The sequence below is a fragment of the Somniosus microcephalus genome, chromosome 4 (genome assembly GCF_052327205.1).
Source record: "Somniosus microcephalus isolate GS21.2 chromosome 4, FLI_Smic_1.0, whole genome shotgun sequence".
NCBI lineage: Eukaryota > Metazoa > Chordata > Chondrichthyes > Squaliformes > Somniosidae > Somniosus > Somniosus microcephalus.
Genome location: NC_140990.1, coordinates 321,661,055 through 321,679,993, shown reverse-complemented (window position 1 = coordinate 321,679,993; position 18,939 = coordinate 321,661,055). Strand labels below are relative to the sequence as shown.

Sequence of the window (18,939 nt, the reverse complement as noted above, 5' to 3'; positions counted from 1 at the left end):
GCGGCGCTTTGTCTGTAGAAGAGGACAGGTGTCCATTATGCATTCTGATAATGGCACTAATTTCGTCGGAGCGGAGAGAGAACTACGGGAAGCTATTGAAGGTTGGAATCAGCTTAAAATACAGGAAGCCATGATGCAAACAGGAATTAAGTGGATCTTCAATCCTCCGGCTGCATCCCACCACGGAGGTGTCTGGGAAAGACAGATACGCACCGTAAGAAAACTACTCAGTTCTGTACTGAAGCAGCAAGCGCTTGACGACGAGGGACTCCAAACCGTTCTGTGCGAGGTCGAAGCCATCATTAATGACCGACCGATAACTAAGACATCAGATGATCCCAATGACCTCGAAGCCCTGACTCCGAACCACCTGTTGTTGTTGAAAACACAGCCAGCCATGCCCCCGGGAGTCTTCAAAAAGGAAGATCTGTATGCTCGTCGGAAGTGGAGGCAAGTTCAGTATATGTCAGACCTTTTCTGGACCAGATGGACAAGAGAATACTTACCTCTGCTACAGGAGCGTCAAAAATGGTCCAAAATAAAGAGGAACTTCATTGTCGGAGACATTGTCTTAATTGTGGATGATTCAGCCCCTAGAAATTCTTGGTTGATGGGAAAAATAATTAAGACCATGCCAGACTCCAGAGGCGTCGTTCGTCGCATTTGTTTGCAAACCAAGACCAGTACCCTGGAAAGACCGATCACAAAGCTCTGCCTGCTACAAGAAGCAGCGTGAAAGGTTCCCGAACGAAAAAAGTGGACACTTATATTGTAAATATGTTGAACTCATTAGTTTATGACTCTTAATGTTTGAGTAATTGATATGCTTCATGTGCCTAGTCAATTAAGGGCCGGAATGTAAGAGCCATAAAAGCTTAAGAAAATACTTTAAAATAGTGGTTAAATGGCATAATACAGTTAATTTACCTGACCGACTTATTGTATTAAGAAACCCCCTATTTTCTTGCTCCAGTAGTATAGTCCGAGACACCCCCTTCATTCTTGCCATAATGGAACAGTCCCTAAGCCACACATGGGTGCAGCCATTTTACAGTTTAAACTGCACGTGGTTGAAGGAGGCAGAAGCTGTGAGGTTTGGAGCAGTACAGTTTTTGACCGTGTTCGTTTATACGTGTTTGCTTTGTAATTCCGTTTGTTAAGTGTTATAGTAAACAGTTTAAAAGACAAAGCTACGTTTGGGAACGTTTTATTTCGACACGCGTCTACTCGTTGTTAAAAACCCCACAGCTCAGTGGCTGCCTGTTTGGAAATTAAGAAGCGCCACTACAGGCGGTCTCGTCCTTCTGCAACCCTGCTGCTGTAGGTTGGATGAGAAATTTTCTCCAATTCCGGCCTCTTGCGCATCCTCGATTTTCGTGGCTCCGCCATTGGCGGCCGTGTCTTCAGCTGCCTTCAGGTCCTAAGCTCTGTGAATTCTTCCCTGAAACTTTCCGTCTCTCTACCTCTCTCTCCTCCTTTAAGATGCTCCTTAAAACCGACCTCTTTGACCAAGCCTGTCCTGCTATCTCCTTATGCGGCTCGGTGTCAAATTTTCTCTGATAATCACTCCTCTGAAGCCCCTTGGAGACGTTTGGCTACGTTAAAGGCGCTATATAAATGCAAGTTGTTTATTTGGGGCAGACCTTGACTTTGTGTAAAAAGGGTGATAGCATTTCCAGTAGTTTCTGTTTTATTTCAGATCTTCAACGATTTTATATTTTCCATTTTCCGTCCGGTCTTGGTCTCGGCCTGATAATTCCGATCAGCCAATGTCTGGTAGATGCTTCTTCGACAGCACCTCCCAAACCTTTATTTTATTCGTTCCTGAGATGTGGGCGTCGCCGACAAGGCCCGGCATTTATTGCCCATCCCTAGTTGCCCTCGAGAAGGTGGTGGTGAGCCGCCTTCTTGAATCGCTGTGGTCCGTGCGGTGAAGGTGCTCCCACAGTGCTGTTAGGGACGGAGTTCCAGGATTTTGACCCAACGACGATGAAGGAACAGCCGATATATTTCCAAATCGGGATGGTGTGTGACTTGGAGGGGAACTTGGAGGTGGTGGTATTCCCATGCACCTGCTGCCCTTGTCCTTCTAGGTGGTGGAGGTCGCGGGTTTGGGAGGTGCTGCCGAAGAATCCTTGGTGAGTTGCTGCAGTCGCATCTTGTAGATGGTACACACTGCAGTCACGGTATGCCGGTGGTGGAGGGAGTGAATGTTTAAGGTGGTGGATGGGGTGCCAATCAAGTGGGCTGCTTTGTCCTGGATGGTGTCGAGCTTCTTGACTGTTGTTGGAGCTGCACTCATCCAGGCAAGTGGAGAGTATTCCATCACACTCCTTACTTGTGCCTTGTAGATGGTGGAAAGACTTTGGGGAGTCAGGAGGTGAGACACTCGCCACAGAATACCCAGCCTCTGACCTGCTCTTGTTGCCACAGTATTTATCTGGCTGGTCCAGTTGTACCCGTGACCTCTACCACCTAGAAGGACAAGGGCAGCAGGCACACAGGAACACCACCACCTCCAGGTTTCCCTCCAAGTCAGACACCATCCTGACTTGGAAATCTATCGGCCATTCCTTCATCGTCGTTGGGTCAAAATCCTGGAACTCCCTACCTAACAGTACTGTGGGAGTACCTTCACCACTGTGGGAGTACCTTCACCACACGGACTGCAGCGGTTCAAGAAGGAGGCGGCTCACCACCACCTTCTCAAGGGCAATTAGGGATGGGTAATAAATGCTGGCCTTGCCAGTGATGCCCGTATCCGAGAATGAATAAATAAAACAACAAATGCTAACCACAGGCATGTCCTAGAACGGTTCAGTTAGAGCGATTTAACTTTGTAACACTCATTTCCGATGTGGATCAGAGGTGAAGGCATGAGCTAGTGCTGAATTTAGAGGGCAAATAAGGACAGTACAGAGCACAAAGTGGATTATGTGCTGCGCTTACAGAATGGAAATGCAAGATGACAGGATATTAGATTATAGTGTGCATTCAAGCATGGCACAGTTTTAGGATTCGATTTGGGAATTAATTCAGCACAGTGACATCTCAAATCATGTCCGAACTGAACTCGGTTTTGGCCCTGCACTATACCCTGAGGTCAAGCTCCTGGTGTTGGTTTTCCCATTTTTGAAGTAAGTTCTGATAGCGAGACACCTTAGCCGAGGGGGGGGATTTCCTCAGGGTCGCGCTGGTGGGCTTTTCAGCGCAATTCGCCCGGGGTCCGGCCAAACCAGCGCAAAAAGATTGCAGAATTTTAAGTGCCAATTACCGTAAGCGCGAATCGACTTTCCGTGACTCTCTTGCACTGGTTTACGAAAACGGCGTGCTGGAAGCTGGCCCCGCCCACAAAAACTGGCCACGCCCCCCCCAGCTCGAATGAATTGCCGCGGCGAGATTGCGCCCGTTTTTTGGGGGGCCTTCGAGCAGGCCCTAAAAAATTAAGCTGTTAGTTTTAGGCCTAAGGTGCCTTTTAAAAGTTTTTTTGAGTGCAATTTAAAAAAAAAATTACTAAGAAACTGACGACCGTACACCGATGTAACGAGTAAGTGGGTCTACGTAGTTTCTATTTCAAAGTCCTTTTCAGTTATTTAAAATCGTGTCACTCACAGGTAGTGGTGGGTTGACACCGTGATCAAAAAATGCTTATTTTTTTGCGGGGGCGATAAATTAATTTTTTGGCCGTATTAATCAAACTGCAGCGAGTTAAATATAACAAGGAATATTTTTTTATTGCAAATTTATTTTTTAAATTACCTTCTGAAACGCTGTCCCCATTGTGCGGGCTCTTAGGGGCTTTTACCTTCGGAGATATGCAAATGAGTTTGAGCAGAAACTTGAGTGGAACAAATTTGTGAAACTGGTGCAACGTTGAGCACAATTTGGGCCCGGTTCGCCGACTGTGGCCCAAGCGGAAACTCTCGGCCCTTTGGCTATACGGTGCCCCCTTGGCAAATCTCCTTCTTTAAAAGCAATTCCTTTTGAGCACAGAACTCTCAGCCAGACCATCGTATTCATGTCTGTCTGTCCGTCTGTCTGTCTGTCTGTCTGTCTGTCTATCTATCTACCAGCAGAAATGAGATAATAACCAGATAATCTGTTTTTTTTGGTGATGTTGGCTGAGGGACAATTATTGGCCCCAGGACACCGGGGAGAACTCCCCCTGCTCTCATCTGAAAGATGTCAACCTCCGACAGCGCAGCTCTCCCTCAGTACTGCACTAGGCCGCAGTATCAGCCTGGATTTTTGCACTCAATTCCCTGGAGTGGGACTATGAACCTATGACCCTTCTAACTCGGAGGTGAGAGTGCTACACACTGAGCCATGGCTGACAACCCAGAGCTCTGATCCATACTTTTGAAACACAAGTGTGGTTGTCAAAGGTTTAATACTCTCGTCTGTTTATCCATATCAGCAGGAGACAAAATATGCATTTTCTTGAAAAAGGCACATCACTTACTTGTCCTTGGCCATGTAGTCCACAATGCCCTAGGAGCGAGGGGAGAGAGAGAAAAACAGCTCATTAGTGTTAATTGAGCAACATCCCAATTTGTGTATTAACAACAAAAGATGGATCCTTCTAACAGATGAAATAGGGGCCCAGTGGAAAAAACCTCCCGTCTTCCACCCTCCATAAACTTGAGCTTATCCAAAACTCTGCTGCCTGAACCCTAACTCGCACCAAGTCCCGTTCACCCATCACCCCACCTGCCCCCCGATCACCTCTGTGCTCGCTGACCTACATCAGCTCCTGGTCCGGCAACGCCTCAATTTTAAAATTCTCATCCTCGTGTTCAAATTTCTCCATGGCCTCCCGCCTCCCTATCTTTATAATCACCTCCGAGATCTCCGCGCTCCTCCAATTCTGGCCTCTTGAGCATCCTCGATTTTCATCACTCAACCATTGGCGGCCGTGCCTTCAGTTGCCAAGGCCCTGAGCTCCGGAATTCTCCTCCCTAAACCTCTCCGCCTCACTACCTCTCTCTCCTCCTTTAAGACGCTCCTTAAAACCTACCTCTTTGACCAAGCTTTTGGTCACCTGTCCCAATGTCTCCTTATGTGGCTCGGTGTCAAATTTCTGTCTGATAATCGCTCCTGTGAAGCGCCTTGGGACATTTTACTATGTTAAAGGCGCTATATAAATGCAAGTTGTTGTTGAACGGCAGCATTTAAAGCTTTTAAGGGCATAAGAAAGTATGGAATGAGAAAAGGGTCATTTTACCTTCAGGCACATGCCACCAACAGACCACGTGCAACCTGGTTTATTGTGGGCTCCGCCTGATTAACCCTCTGAGGGAAAATTCTATAGAAACTCTCCTTGCTTCCCAAATGATACCAAGCGCAACTCAGAATCTATCTCCGCCAATCCTGGGCTGCTACCCCTCCACAGACAATATCACCCTCGACTCTCAGCCTCGCTAGCAAAAGACCATAATGCTAAGTGAAGCGTTTAATCATCTCAGTCTGTAACCTCCAATCCCATTCCGATCACGATATTTACCCAGTTGCTTTTTCCAGGCACTAAGTGACACAGCCTCAACTACCTTTGCAGTTCTATATGATCACTACTCTGGGTGGGGGTGGGTGGGGGGGAATTTTCTCTAATCTGTAGATTCACTTGAGATTTGTTCATTTTTTGGTTGTGTCAGCCATGGTAGCATTCTGTATTCAAGACTGAGATAGACAGATATTTGAGCTACCGGGGAGTCAAGGGTTATGGGGAACAGGCAGGGAAGTGGAGTTGAGGCCAAGATCAGATCAGCCACGATCTCATTGAATGGCGGGGCAGGTTCGAGGGGCCGAATGGCCGACTCCTGCTCCTATTTCTTATGTTCTTATTCTTGCCTCTGAGTTGAAAGGTTGTGGATTCAAGTCCCACCCCAGAGACTCTTAGCACGAAATCTAGGCCAACACTCCCAGTGCTCTTCTTAAAATAGCGCCATGTGATCTTTTAATCCCACTTGAGAGGTGGTTTAACGTCTCATCCAAAAGACGGCATAGAATCATAGAATGGTTACAGCACAGAAGGAGGCCATTCGGCCCGTCGAGCCCGTGCCAGCTCTCTGCAAGTGTACTTCAGCTAGCCCACTTTCCCGCCCCATCTCCATATCCCTTGATTCCCCTAGAGTCCAAAAATCTATCGATCTCGGCCTTGAATATACTCAAAGACTCAGCATTCACAGCCATCTGGGGCAGAGAATTCCAAAGATTCCCAACCCTCTGAGTGAAGAAATTCCTCCTCATCTCGGTCTTAAATGGCCGACCCCTTATCCTGAGACTGCCCCCTAGTTCGAGACACTCCAGCCAGGGGAAACAACCTCTCAGCATCTACCCTGTCAATCCCCTTCAGAATCTTGTATGTTTCAATAAGATCACCTCTCATTCTTCTAAACTCCAGAGAGTATAGGCCCATTCTACACAATCTCTCATCATAGGACAGCCCTCTCATCCCAGGAATCAATCTAGTGAACCTTCGTTGCACCGCCTCCAAGGCAAGTATATCCTTCCTTAGAAAAGGAGACCAAAACTGTGCCCAGTACTCCAGGTGTGGTCTCACCAAGGCCCTGTACAACTGTAGCAAGACTTCCTTACTCTTATACTCCAACCCCCTTGCAATAAAGGCCAACATGCCATTTGCCTTCCTTATTGCTTGCTGTACCTGCATGCTAGCTTTCTGTGTTTCTTGCACGAGGACACCCAAATCTCTCTGAACACCAACATTTGAAAGTTTCTCACCATTTAAAAAATATTCTGTTTTTCTATTCTTCCTACCAAAGTGAATAACCTCACATTTCCCTACATTATACTCCACCTGCCACCTTACTGCCCACTCACTCAGTCTATCTATATCCCTTTGCAGACTCTGTGTTCTCCTCACAGCTTACTGTCCCACCTAGCTTTGTATCATCAGCAAACTTGGATACATTTCACTCGGTCCCTTCATCTAGGTCATTGATATAGATTGTAAATAGCTGAGGCCCAACACTGATCCTTGCAGCAGCCCACTAGTTACAGCCTGCCAACCTGAAAAAGATCCGTTTATCCCTACTCTCTGTTCTCTGTTCGTTAACCAATCCTCTATCCATGCTACTATATTACCCCCAACCCCATGAGCCCTAATCTTGTGTAATAACCTTTTATGTTGCACCTTATCAAATGCCTTTTGGAAATCCAAATCTACTACGTCCACTGGTTCCCCTTTATCTACCCTGCTATTAACATCCTCAAAAAACTTTATAAATTTGTCAAACACGATTTCCCTTTCATAAAACCATGTTGACTCTGTCTAACCATGTTATGATTTTCGAAGTGCCCTGATACCACTTCCTTAACGATGGATTCCAGCATTTTCCCGATGACTGATGTCAGGCTAACTGGCCTGTAGTTCCTTGTTTTCTCTCTCCCTCCTGTCTTGAATAGCAGGGTTACATTTGCTACCTTCCAATCCGCTGGGACCATTCCAGAATCTAGGGAATTTTGGAAGATCAAAACCAATGCATCCACTATCTCTGCAGCCACCTCTTTTAGAACCCTAGGATGTAGGCCGTCAGGTCCAAGGGATTTGTCGGCTTTTAGTCCCATTAGTTTCTCTAGTACTTTTTCTCTACTTATTATTACTTACGTTAAGTTCCTCACTCTCATTAGACCCTTGGTTCCCCAACATTTTTGGTGTGCCTTTTGTGTCTTCTACTGTGAAGACAGATACAAAATATTTGTTTAATGTTTCTGCCATTTCCTTATTCCCCATAATAATTTCTCCTGTCTCAGCCTCTAAGGGACCAACGTTTACTTTTGCTACTCTCTTCCTTTTTACACACGTGTAGAAGCTTACAATTTGTTTTCATATTTCTTGCTAGTTTTCTCTCATATTCTATTTTTTCCCTTTTTATCAATTTTTTTGTCATCCTTTGCTGGTTTCTGAAACTCTCCCAATCCTCAGGCTTACTATTATTCTTCGCAACATTATAAGCTTCTTCTTTCAATCTAATGCTATCCTTAACTTCTTTAGTTAGCCACGGATGGATCACTTTTCTCGTGGAGTTTTTGTTTTTCAATGGAATGTATTTTTGTTGAGAATTATGAAATATTTCTTTAAATGCTAGCCACTGCTTATCTACCACCATAACTTTTAATCTATTTTTCCAATCTACCTGAGCCAATTCGCCCCTCATACCTATGCAATTGGTTTTATTTAAGTTTAAGACTCTAGTTTCAGTCTTAGGCAAGTCACTCTCAAACTTAGCGTGAAATTCTATCATATTATGATCACTCTGCCCCAGATGATCCTTTACTATGAGATTGCTAATTAACCCTGTCTCATTACACAATACAAGATCTATAATAGCCTGTTCCCTGGTTGGTTCCATGATGTATTGTTCTAGGAAACTGTCCTGAATACATTCCATGAACTCGTCCTCCAGGCTACCTTTGCCAATTTGATTTGTCCACTCTATATGAAGATTAAAGTCCCCCATGATTATTGCATTACCTTTGTTACAAACTCCTACTATTTCTTAATTAATATTCTGTCCAACGGTATAGCTACTGTTAGGGGGCCTATATACTACTCCCACTGGTGTTTCCTGCCCCTTGTTATTCCTTACCTCCACCCATACTGATTCTACTTCCTGATCTTCCGAGCCGAGATCCTTTTTCGCTACTGTCCTTATGTCATCCTTTATTATCAGGGCTACTCCCCCTCCTTTTCCATTCTGCCTGTCTTTTCAAAACATCAAGTACCCTGGAACATTTAGTTCCCAATCTTGGTCACCCTGCAACCACGTCTCTGTAATGGCTATTAGATCAAACCAATTTATCTCTATTTGTGCCACTAGTTCATTTATCTTGTTATGAATGCTTCATGCATTCAGATAAAGAGCCTTTAATTTAAATTTTTTACCATTATTCCCTGCTTTGACCTTATTCTCTGCTGCACTGCTACCGTTAAACTCTCTGTCCCTTCCTGTCACACCCTGCTTATTTTTACCTAAATCGCTACACTGCTCTATTGCCTTGACCTTTCTCTTTAGCTTTCTAAATTTCCCCTCACCTGACCCCTCCTCCCCCTTTTTTAGTTTAAAGCCCTGTCTACAACCCTAGTTATTCGATTCTCCAGGATACTGGTCCCAGCCCGGTTCAAGTGGAGCCCATCCCGATGGAACAGCTCCCTCTTTCCCCAGTACTGGTGCCAGTGCCCCATGAACTGAAACCCCTTCTTCCCACACCACTCTTTGAGCCACACATTTAACCCTCTGAGTAACTTCTTTCAGTCAAATGCCTCAAGATGTATCCTAATATTTAACAGGGTTTGATAACAAATTTATAAAAGTTTGGTAAATCTTGCAACGTGTTACCTACACGCAATGAACCAACTTAAATTATGATGCACTGCCAGAAAGGTGGTGGAAGCAGATTTAATAGAAAGAAGGACTTGCATTTATATTGCGCCTTCTATGACCACTGGACATCTCAAAGCGCTTTACAGCCAATGAAGTACTTTTGAAGTGGAGTTACTGTTATAATGTGGGAAACGTGGCAGCCAATTTGCACACAGCAAGCTCCCACCAGCAGCAATGTGATAATGACCAGATAAACTGCTTTTGTTATGTTGGTTGAGGGATAAATATTGGTTAAGAGACCAGGGATAATTCCCCTGCTCTTCTTCGAAATAGTGCCATGTAGTCTTTTACGTCCACCTGAGAGGGCAGACGGGGCCTCGGTTTAACGTCTCATCCGAAAGGCGGCACCTCCGACAGTGCAGCATTCCCTCAGCACTGCACTGGGAGTGTCAGCCTAGCCTTATGTGCTCAAGTCCTATGGAGTGGGACTTGAACCCACAACCTTCTGATTTAGAGGCGAGGGTGCTACCCACTGAGCCACAGCTGACACTGCTGACACTAATGGTAACTTTCAAAAGGAAATTGGATATATACTTGAAAATGAAAAAAAAATAACAGAGCTATGGGGAAAGACCTGGGGGAGTGGGAGTGGGGGGGTGGTGGGTGTGTGGGTGGGAGTGGGGGGGTGGGGAGTGGGGGTGGGGTTGGGGGTAGGGTGGGAGTGGGGGTTTGGATTGGGGGAGTGGGGGTGGGGGTGTGAGTGGGGGTGTGGGTGGGGGAGTGTGGGGGAGTGGGGGTGGGGTTGGGGGTGGGGGAGTGGGGGACTAATTGGACGGCTCTTTCCTGGCACAGGAAGGATGGGCCAAATGGCCTTCTGTGCTGTAAGATTCTATGAAGCAGCATTGTTGTTCCAAATATGATGCGTGATCCCTTTGCCAGCAATCAAGGGGATATCGAACACTATTTCATGAAGACAGTGTCACCTTATTGGGTTAGCTTGAGTGATTCACCCTTCAGCAATAATCTTGTGAGGAGTCGCTGTCTGATGTGCCTCAATAAATCCGAGACTCGATGTTAGCGAAACAAAACAAGGCTTTTATTGACTTAGAAGGTAACACACAGAGGAGAATGTATCTTCCATCCAGAGGTCTGCCATACTGGATGTGCTGCAGGCTGGGCCAGCTTACATAGGAGCCAGGTATGGGCGGAGCCCTACACACAGTACAATACAATGGAAATGAAACTGAAACCAACCACAGTCACAGGCAGAGAAATACTGATGAGTGATGAATGGAATATTTCATCACACTGTCTACAAGAGGTCGGCAGTGGGCTTAAAAGGAAAATCTGTGCGCCCTAAACGAATCTCATTTATTAGCCAGAACGTTGCTCAAGTATCTTGTTGCTGGCACTGGATTTTATTTGCATGGTAATACTTTCCACTTACTGAGAGAAGCCATTAAGGCCATTAGCAAGTCCTCTGCCACAAGATTATGAAGCTATATTGCTTATTGTGAAAATGTTTGTTGCTGAGAAGATTTTATGGAAATCCAAATCCAAATTTTATTTTTAATCATGGACACAGAAGGACGCCAATCGACCCAGTCTGTGCCGGCCGAAAAAGAGCGATCTAACCTAATCCCACTTTCCAGCTCTTGGTCTGTAGTCCTGTATCCATGCCATAACTAAGACCACCTATTTCCACCTCTGTAACATTGCCCGTCTCCGCCCTTGTCTCAGCTCATCCGCTGCTGAAACCCTCATTCATGCCTTTGTTACCTCTAGACTTGATTATTCCAACGCACTCCTGGCTGGCCTCCCACATTCTGCCCGATGTAAACTTGAGGTCATCCAAAACTCGGCTGTCCGTGTCCTAACTCGCACCAAGTCCCGTTCACCCATCACCCCTGTGCTCGCTGACCTACATTGGCTCCCGGTTAAGCAACGTCTCGATTTCAAAATTCTCATCCTTGTTTTCAAATCCCTCCAAGGCCTCGCCCCTCCCTATCTCTGTAATCTCCTTCAGCCCCACAAACCACCCCCCCCGCCACCCAGAGATATCTGCGCTCCTCTAATTCTGCCCTCTTGAGCATCTCAGATTATAATCGCTCCACCATTGGTGGCCGTGCCTTCTGTTGATAGGGCCTAAGCTCTGGAATTACCTCCCTAAACCTTTCTGCCTCCTTTAAGACGCTCCTTAAAACCTATCTCTTTGACCAAGCTTTTGGTCACCTGCCCTAATTTCTCCTTAGGTGGCTCGGTGTCAAATTTTGTTTTACAACACTGCTGTGAAGTGCCCTTGTATGTTTTACTACGTTAAAGGAGCTATAGAAATAAAAGTTGTTTGAGTCATAGGGCTAAAAATTCAGTTGGGCGCCGTTTGGGGCGCCAAGCTCGCCTGGGCGCCGGAATTACCGCTGCGTGCGGAGCCACTTGCGCCATCCGGATATTCAGTTTCTGCGCCCCAAATGGAAGTGGGCCGCTAATCGAGGCTTCCCGCGCCCCGCTTGGGGCGCTGAAACTGAATATCGGTGCGCTAAGGGCCACAGCGCCACACGCTGCGGCACGGCAGGCTGCGGTACTGCAGGCCTTCCTCCCACTGTTAAGGGGGAGGTGCCTGCAACAGCGCGATCCCCGCTCGCGAGTGCCGGCAAATGAGCCCGGCACCAAGGAGAAGTGCCGGGCTCTCGGGAAACAGCCGGCAATGCCACGGGGGGGGGGGGGTGTAGGAGGCCGGGGACGGAGGTGCTGGCAGGCGGCCGCCAAAAAAGCGGCCGGCCGCACCTCCACCTTAACTGGCGCCACTACCGCCACAGGTAGGCCCCTGTGTACCGGTCGCTATTTGCGGCCAGCGCTGAAGAGGCGGGCGTGACCAAATATGGGCATCGGGGCGGGAGCGGGGCGCTGCGCACACCGATGACATCATCGGTGGCGGCGCAGCGCTACAGGCTAACGCCGCCATTAGCGCCCCGCTAAATTTCGCGGTAGGTGTGGCCAGTGGCGCAAAAGCCACTGAGTGCCCTCTTTGGGCGCAAACTGGTGGCGCAGGCCACTGAATTTCTAGGCCATAGAGTCATACATTTATACAACACAGAAAGAGGCTCTTCGGCCCATCGTGTCCGCGTTGGCCAGCAAGCCCTCTCTATTCTATTCCCATTTTCCAGCACTTGGTCCATAGCCTTGTATGCTACCTTGTTGTTGTTGTTGTTGTAGGATACGGCACTTCAAGTGCCTATCTAACCCCCTTTGATTTTGTTCCCATCCCTCTCCTGAAGGTGCTGACTCGGGCTGCAGTACATTATCACGGGCACCAAGTACTTCGTGGTACCTAAGAACATAAGAACATAAGAAATAGGAGCAGGAGTCGGCCATTCGGCCCTTCGGCCCTTCGAGCCTGCTCCACCATTCAATGAGATCATGGCTGATCTTCTGCCTCAACTCCATTCACCGGCCCTATCGCCATGTCCCTTGATGCCCTTACTAATCAGAAATCTATCGACTTCTGTTTTGAATATACCCAATGACTGAGCCTCCACAGCCCTCTGGGGTAGAGAATTCCAAAGATTCACCACCCTCTGTGTGAAGAAATTTCTTCTCATCTCAGTCCTGAATGGCCTACCCTTTATCCTGAGGCTGTGGTTCTAGACTCCCCAGCCAAGGGAATCGTTCTCCCAGCACCCACCCTATCAAGCCCTGTAATAATTTTGTACGCTTCAATGAGATCCCCTCACCCAGATGAGAACTGACAGTGAGTCAACGGATGCTCAACCCTGAGAGGCATCACAGCCAGTTATGTTCCCGGCCTCACTCACAATCCAGACACTTCCGCAGGTCACTAGATAGACAGCATGAGCGCGGATGCTAACTATTGTCAGTGGTGGGTCAGTGGGCTACACTCTGAGTTATGAAGGTTATGGGTTCAAGTCCCACTCCAGAGACTTAAACACATAATCTAGGCTGAAACTCAGAGGGAGAGCTGCCCTGTCGGAGGTGCCATCTCTTGGATGAGACGTTAAACCGAGGCCCTGTCTGCCCTCTTGGGATGTAAAAGATCTCATGGCACTATCTCGATAGAAGAGCAGAGGAGTTATCCCCGGTGCCCTGGCCAAAATTTACCCCTCAACCGACAATCACTAAAAAAACCCAGATGATCTGGTTATTATCACATTGCTGTTTGTGGGAGCTGGCTGTGCGCAAATTGTAAGCAAGCAAAGCAAATAACAACAGTGACTACAGTCCAAAAAGTACTTCATTGGCTGTAAAGCGCTTTGGGACGTCCGGTGGTCACGAAAGCCGCTATAGAAATGGAAATTCATTCTTTCTTTTGATGTTTCCTTTCTCTAGCCCGTGATATTATGGTCGACTGCAAAGCCCATACGGAGGTCAGCCAACTCAGCATTGACCAGGGACCGGACCAGAGAGTTTCCTGGTCTATGTGGCTCAGCACCAAAACAGAGCAGCCATTGCATTTAACCAGCGAAGCCATTGTGGGAACTTCTAGGCCTAGAAATTCAGTGGCGCCCCGTTTCCCAGTCTCGCCAGGGCGCCGGAAGTACCGCCCCGGAAGGAGTCGTGAACGCCCGCCGGAAATTCAGTTTCAGCGCCCCAGACGGAAGCGCAGCGCTACTCGAGGCGCGCTGCGGTACTGCAGGCCTTCCTCCCCTTCTTAAAGGGGAGGGGCCTGCTGCAGCACGATCTGAGATCGCGAGTGCTGGCAAAAGAGCCCGGCACCGAGGAGAAGTGCCGGGCTCTTGGGAGACAGCCGGCACAACGCGGGGGGGGGGAGGCTCAGGAGGCCGGGGACGGCTGCGCGAAGAGGTGCTGGCAAGCGGCCAGCAAAACAAATGGCCGCCCCGCACCTCAGCGCCTCTACCGCCGCAGGTAGGCCCCCCTGAACCGGTCGCAAATTGCGACTGGTGTTACAGCGGGGGGCGCTACCAAATTTCGCGATCGGGGCGGTAGCGGGGCGCTGCGCACACCGATGACGTCATCGGTGGCGGCGCAGCGCTACTGGCTAACGCCGCCATTAGCGCCCGCTAAATTTCATGGGACGCGTGGCCAGTGGCGCTAAACCCACTAAGTGCCCTCTTTGGGCGCTAACTGGTGGCGCAGCACACTGAATTTCTAGGCCTTAGTGTTGTATCTTTTAGTTCATCATTTTTTCACTTGCACCAGTGAGCAGGGACACCTGGGAAGGCGGAGGTCACTTGGTCACTCAAGCCCACTTTGTCCACAGATCACGCACGATCCACTCGCCTGCTGAATCTACTCCATCTGCTTCGCCTCCTGAGAGACAGGTTCTCCATAAACATCACTGATCCCCCAAGGTAATGTAGCGAAACCCCAGCACACTCATCATCACATCGCCACTATCCAACTCTGGCCTGTTGGCCTTCACAGGACAATCCTTCCCCTCCCCCGCACAGTCCCAACAGCACAGGAACCATAATGTTCCACGGAGTATTTTATCATCCTGGTTTACGCCTGTTGCTTTAAACTACAGTCCCAACCAGCGAGAGAAAGAGAGAAAAAGAAAGAAAGAAGGAAGGAGAGAAAGAAAAATAGATAGAAAGAAGAGAAAGAAAGAAAGAAGGAAAGAAAGAAAGATAGAAAGAAAGAAAGAAGGAAAGAAAGAAAGCTAGAAAGAAAGAAAGAAAGAAGAGAAAGAAAGAACAAACTTGTATTTATATAGCGCCGTTCCTGACCTCAGGACGTCCCAAAGCACTTTACAGCCAATGAAGTACTTTTTGAAGTGTAGTCACTGTTGTAATGTAGGAAACCCAGCAGTCAATTTGTGCACAGCAAGCTCCCACAAACAGCAATGTGATAATGACCAGATTATCTGATTTTACTGATGTTAGTTGAGTTATAAATATTGTCCAGGACACCGAGGAGTACTCCCCTGCTCTTCTTCAAAATAGTGCCGCGGGATCTCGGTTTAATGTCTCACCCGAAAGACTGCACCTCTGACGGTGCAGCACTCCCTCAGCACTGCACTGGGAGTGTCAGCCTGGATTACATGTGTTCAGAGTAAATTCCTCACCAAATGTCTGATCCAAGCCTCGCGTCACCAAATTACTCTGATTTATCTCTTCTCTTCTGCTCTCGCCAGCCTTGGTGCTGTCCTACACTTGGTTCCTCAAATAAAAAAAAAGCTAATAAAGGAAGACTGAGGTGTCCCAGGTCGTGCGCAGAGATCTCACTTGGTGACTTCTTTGGAGCGATTTGGAAAATCTACACCTCCCCTTTTTCAATGAATCGGGTTATGAGCTTTTTTTAATTGAGCCTTCTGGATCTCTTTTGTAATCAACGTCCGCTGGGAGCCTTAAGCTGATGGAAGCAATTTAAGGGAACGCGGCAGAGAAAAGCTTGAGGAAAAACAGCTTCCTGGAGTCTTTCCAGGGTTTTAAATTCGGCCAGGAGACAGTCTGGACATAGAGTGCAGCATTGGACTGAGTCCCGACACTCAGTCTGGAGACTTGTTCTCATACTCCGATGTACTTAATGGAGTAGCAAACCGATCACTTTTATTGCAGCATCAAGAGTTGCTCTAATAGAGGACTTATACGGCATTCATTTGTGGAACTCTTATTGACCAAAGATGATGGTGGATAGGTTCCTGCACACTTCGAATTGGGCTTTGAGTCAACCAGGGATGAGGGATTACAGTTAGGTGGAGAGGCTGGGTTTGTTCTCCTTAGAGCAGGAAAGGCTAAGAGGAGATTTGATAAGAGGTGCTTAAAATAATGAAGGGTTTAGATAGAGAAACTTTCCACTGGCGGAAGGGTCGATAACCAGAGGGTACAGATTTAAGGTGATTGGCAAAAAGAACCAGAGTCGACAGGAGGAAAAGTTTTTTTAACGCAGCGAGTGGTTAGGATTTGGAATGCGCTGCCCGATACAGATTCAAATGTAGTCTTCAAAAGGGAATTGGATAAATACTTGTTGGAGAAAACATTGCAGGGATATGGGGAAAGAGCGGGGGAGTGGGACTAACTGGATTGCTCTTCGACAGAGCCAGTACCAACGCTCCTTCTGTGCTGTACTATTCTATGATTCTAAGATATTTAATTGAAGTTGAGTTTTCCGCTTCCTCGAAATATTCGCTCGCTCTGAAGCTGGTTTGGCTTCCCAAAGGTAAGGGGGAGGGGTTGGGGTGTGGTGGTGGGGTGAGGGTGTGCTATAACTGGCTTCATTACCACTGGATTAGGGAGGAGAACAATTAATCAGCCGTTCTGTGGCTGAGCGCTATCCAGGGACCCCCCGCACGCTGCAGCGTTCATGTACGTGGAGGTTTACGTAAGGACGTGGTCAGACTCGACTGTGACGGCTTCTATGGCTGATCAGCCTGCTAACGCTCAAAGGCGCTCCTGCCGTGGAACCTCGCCCACCGAGAGTGCATCGCAGGGTATCAGGTGCCCTTCTCGCCGTGTCCCCCCCCTGCCACGATTCTCCATCCATTTGGATGGTCAGTCATGGGGAGTGTGCTCTCGATCGCTCAGCGTGCGCTCCTGTCAGGTGAGGCTCCGCACCAGGAAAGTTCATTCACAAATATGACTTATGAAGAAGGGCCACTTGGGAAAGTTACCAGAAGGGTGGCCAGCGCCCATGGAACTATAGTCTCGCACCAGTTGCAGCATTCAACAACAACAACTTGCATTTAACGTAGTAAAACGTCCCGGGGCGCTTCACAGGAGCGTAATCAGACAAAAATTGCCACCCAGCCAAAGGAGGAGGTATTAGGGCAGGTGACCAAATGCTTGGTGAAAGAGGTAAGTTTTAAGGGGCATCTTTAAGAGAGGGGCTAAGGTTTGGGGAGGGAATTCAGAGCTTAGGGCTTAGACGGCTGAAGGCACTGCCGCCAATGGTGGGGTAAAAGAAGTTAGGTCAGAGTTGGAGGAGCGCAGAAATCTCGGGGGGGCTAGAGGAGATTACAGAGATAGGGAGGGGGGCGAGGCCGTGCAGGGATTTGAAAACAAGGATAAGAATTTTAAAATCGGGAGCCAATGTAGGTCAGCGAGCACAGGGTGAACGGGACTTGGTGCGAGTTAGGACACGGGCACCAGAGTTTGGATGAGCTCAAGTCTATGGAGTGTGGAAGATGGGGGTGGGGGGGTGGGGGTGGAGGTGGCCAGGGCGGGCGGGGGGGGGGGCCTTGGGAGAGGAGTGGAGGAAATTTGATGAATAGAAATAAAGTTGAAAAAAAAGTGTCAATCTTGGCCATTCAAAAACAGAAGAACTGAATGCACACTGGGGCCTAGTTTTCAACCTGGAGCCTTTTTTAAACATCCATTTTCCACTTCAGTTTTCACATTCAAGGTGCTAAATTGATTAAAGTGACCTTTCTGTATGAAATTCAGTGCATCACCCGCGGGCACAAGCTGTTTGAACAGCTCTGAGGTGCGTTCACAATACCAATTACCAAAGAAGGAATGCGTGAGTCGTACTGTACTGTAGCAGGGGAGGGGGTGGGGGGTGAGGGGGGGCATCATTCCCCACTCTTTGGGCGTCATTTTAACAACAACTTGTATTTATGTAGCAGCTTTAACCTAGTAAAACGTTCCAAAGCGCTTCACAGGAGCGATTAGCAGACAAAATTTGACACCGAGCCACATAAGGAGATATTAGGACAGATGGTCAAAGAGGTAGGTTTTAAGGAGCATCTTAAAGAAGGAAAGAGAGGTAGGGAGAGGCGGAGAGGTTTAGGGAGGGAATTCCAGAGCTTAGGGCCTTGGCAGCTGAAGGCATGGCCGCCAATGATGGAGCGATTAAAATTGGGGATGCCCAAGAGGCCAGAATTGGAGGAGTGCAGATATCTCGGATGGTTGTAGGGCTGGAGGAGATTACAGAGATAGGGATCTCTCTGTAATCTTCTCCATGACCATGATCTAATTAAATGGTGGAGCAGGCTCGAGGGGCTGAATGGCCTACTCCTGTTCCTACGTTCCTAGGTTCAGCAAACACTCAACCTGGCCATTGAATACATAAACTAGAATTTAAACCCTGCCCTTAATTAAGCAGGAAGTACATGTAGTCACTGTTGCAATGTGGGAAACGCAGCAGCCAATTTGTGGTGACCAAAGGCTTGGTCAAAAGATGTAGGTTTTAAGAAACGCCTTGGAGGAGGAGAGAGGTACAGAGCGATGTTCCCTGTGTGCTGCGTGGCCACACGGCCGCACAGCGTTCCTGGGACCCCGTGCAGCCAGCACGCATTCTATGTTGAATGGCTTGCGCAGCCGCTTGAAAGGGGTCCTGCGGCGCCGAACAAAATTACAGGGGACACATTGGTAGCGAGGCGCAGAGGTTTAGGGGGGCAATTGCAGAGCTATGGGCTTAGGCGGCTAAAGGCGCGGCCGCCAATGGTGGAGTGAAGAAAATCGGGGATGCGCAAGAGGTCGGAATGGGAGGAGCGAGGAGGGTTGTCGGCAACGTTCCCTCTAAGCTGCACGGCCACGCGCAGCCCGGGACCGGCTTTTCAAAAGTGACATTTGCCCGTGCGTGAAACTTTGAATGGGCCCGCGCAGCCTGCTAAAGGGACTGTGCACCCAAGAAAAGGGTAGGGGGACCATTGGTTCTAAGGCTTGAGGAGGTCACAGGA

The 18,939-nt window shown here is 48.1% G+C and overlaps 1 protein-coding gene across 1 annotated transcript in view; it reads right to left on the bottom strand.

Moving 5' to 3' along the window:
• adcy5 (adenylate cyclase 5) overlaps window positions 1–18,939 on the bottom strand; it is a 328,357-nt gene that overhangs the window by 98,118 nt on the left and 211,300 nt on the right. The window contains exon 9 of the mRNA XM_085986826.1: window positions 4,463–4,491. Within this exon, the coding sequence (XP_085842952.1) occupies window positions 4,463–4,491 (29 nt within the window). The remainder of the gene's footprint in view (window positions 1–4,462; window positions 4,492–18,939) is intronic.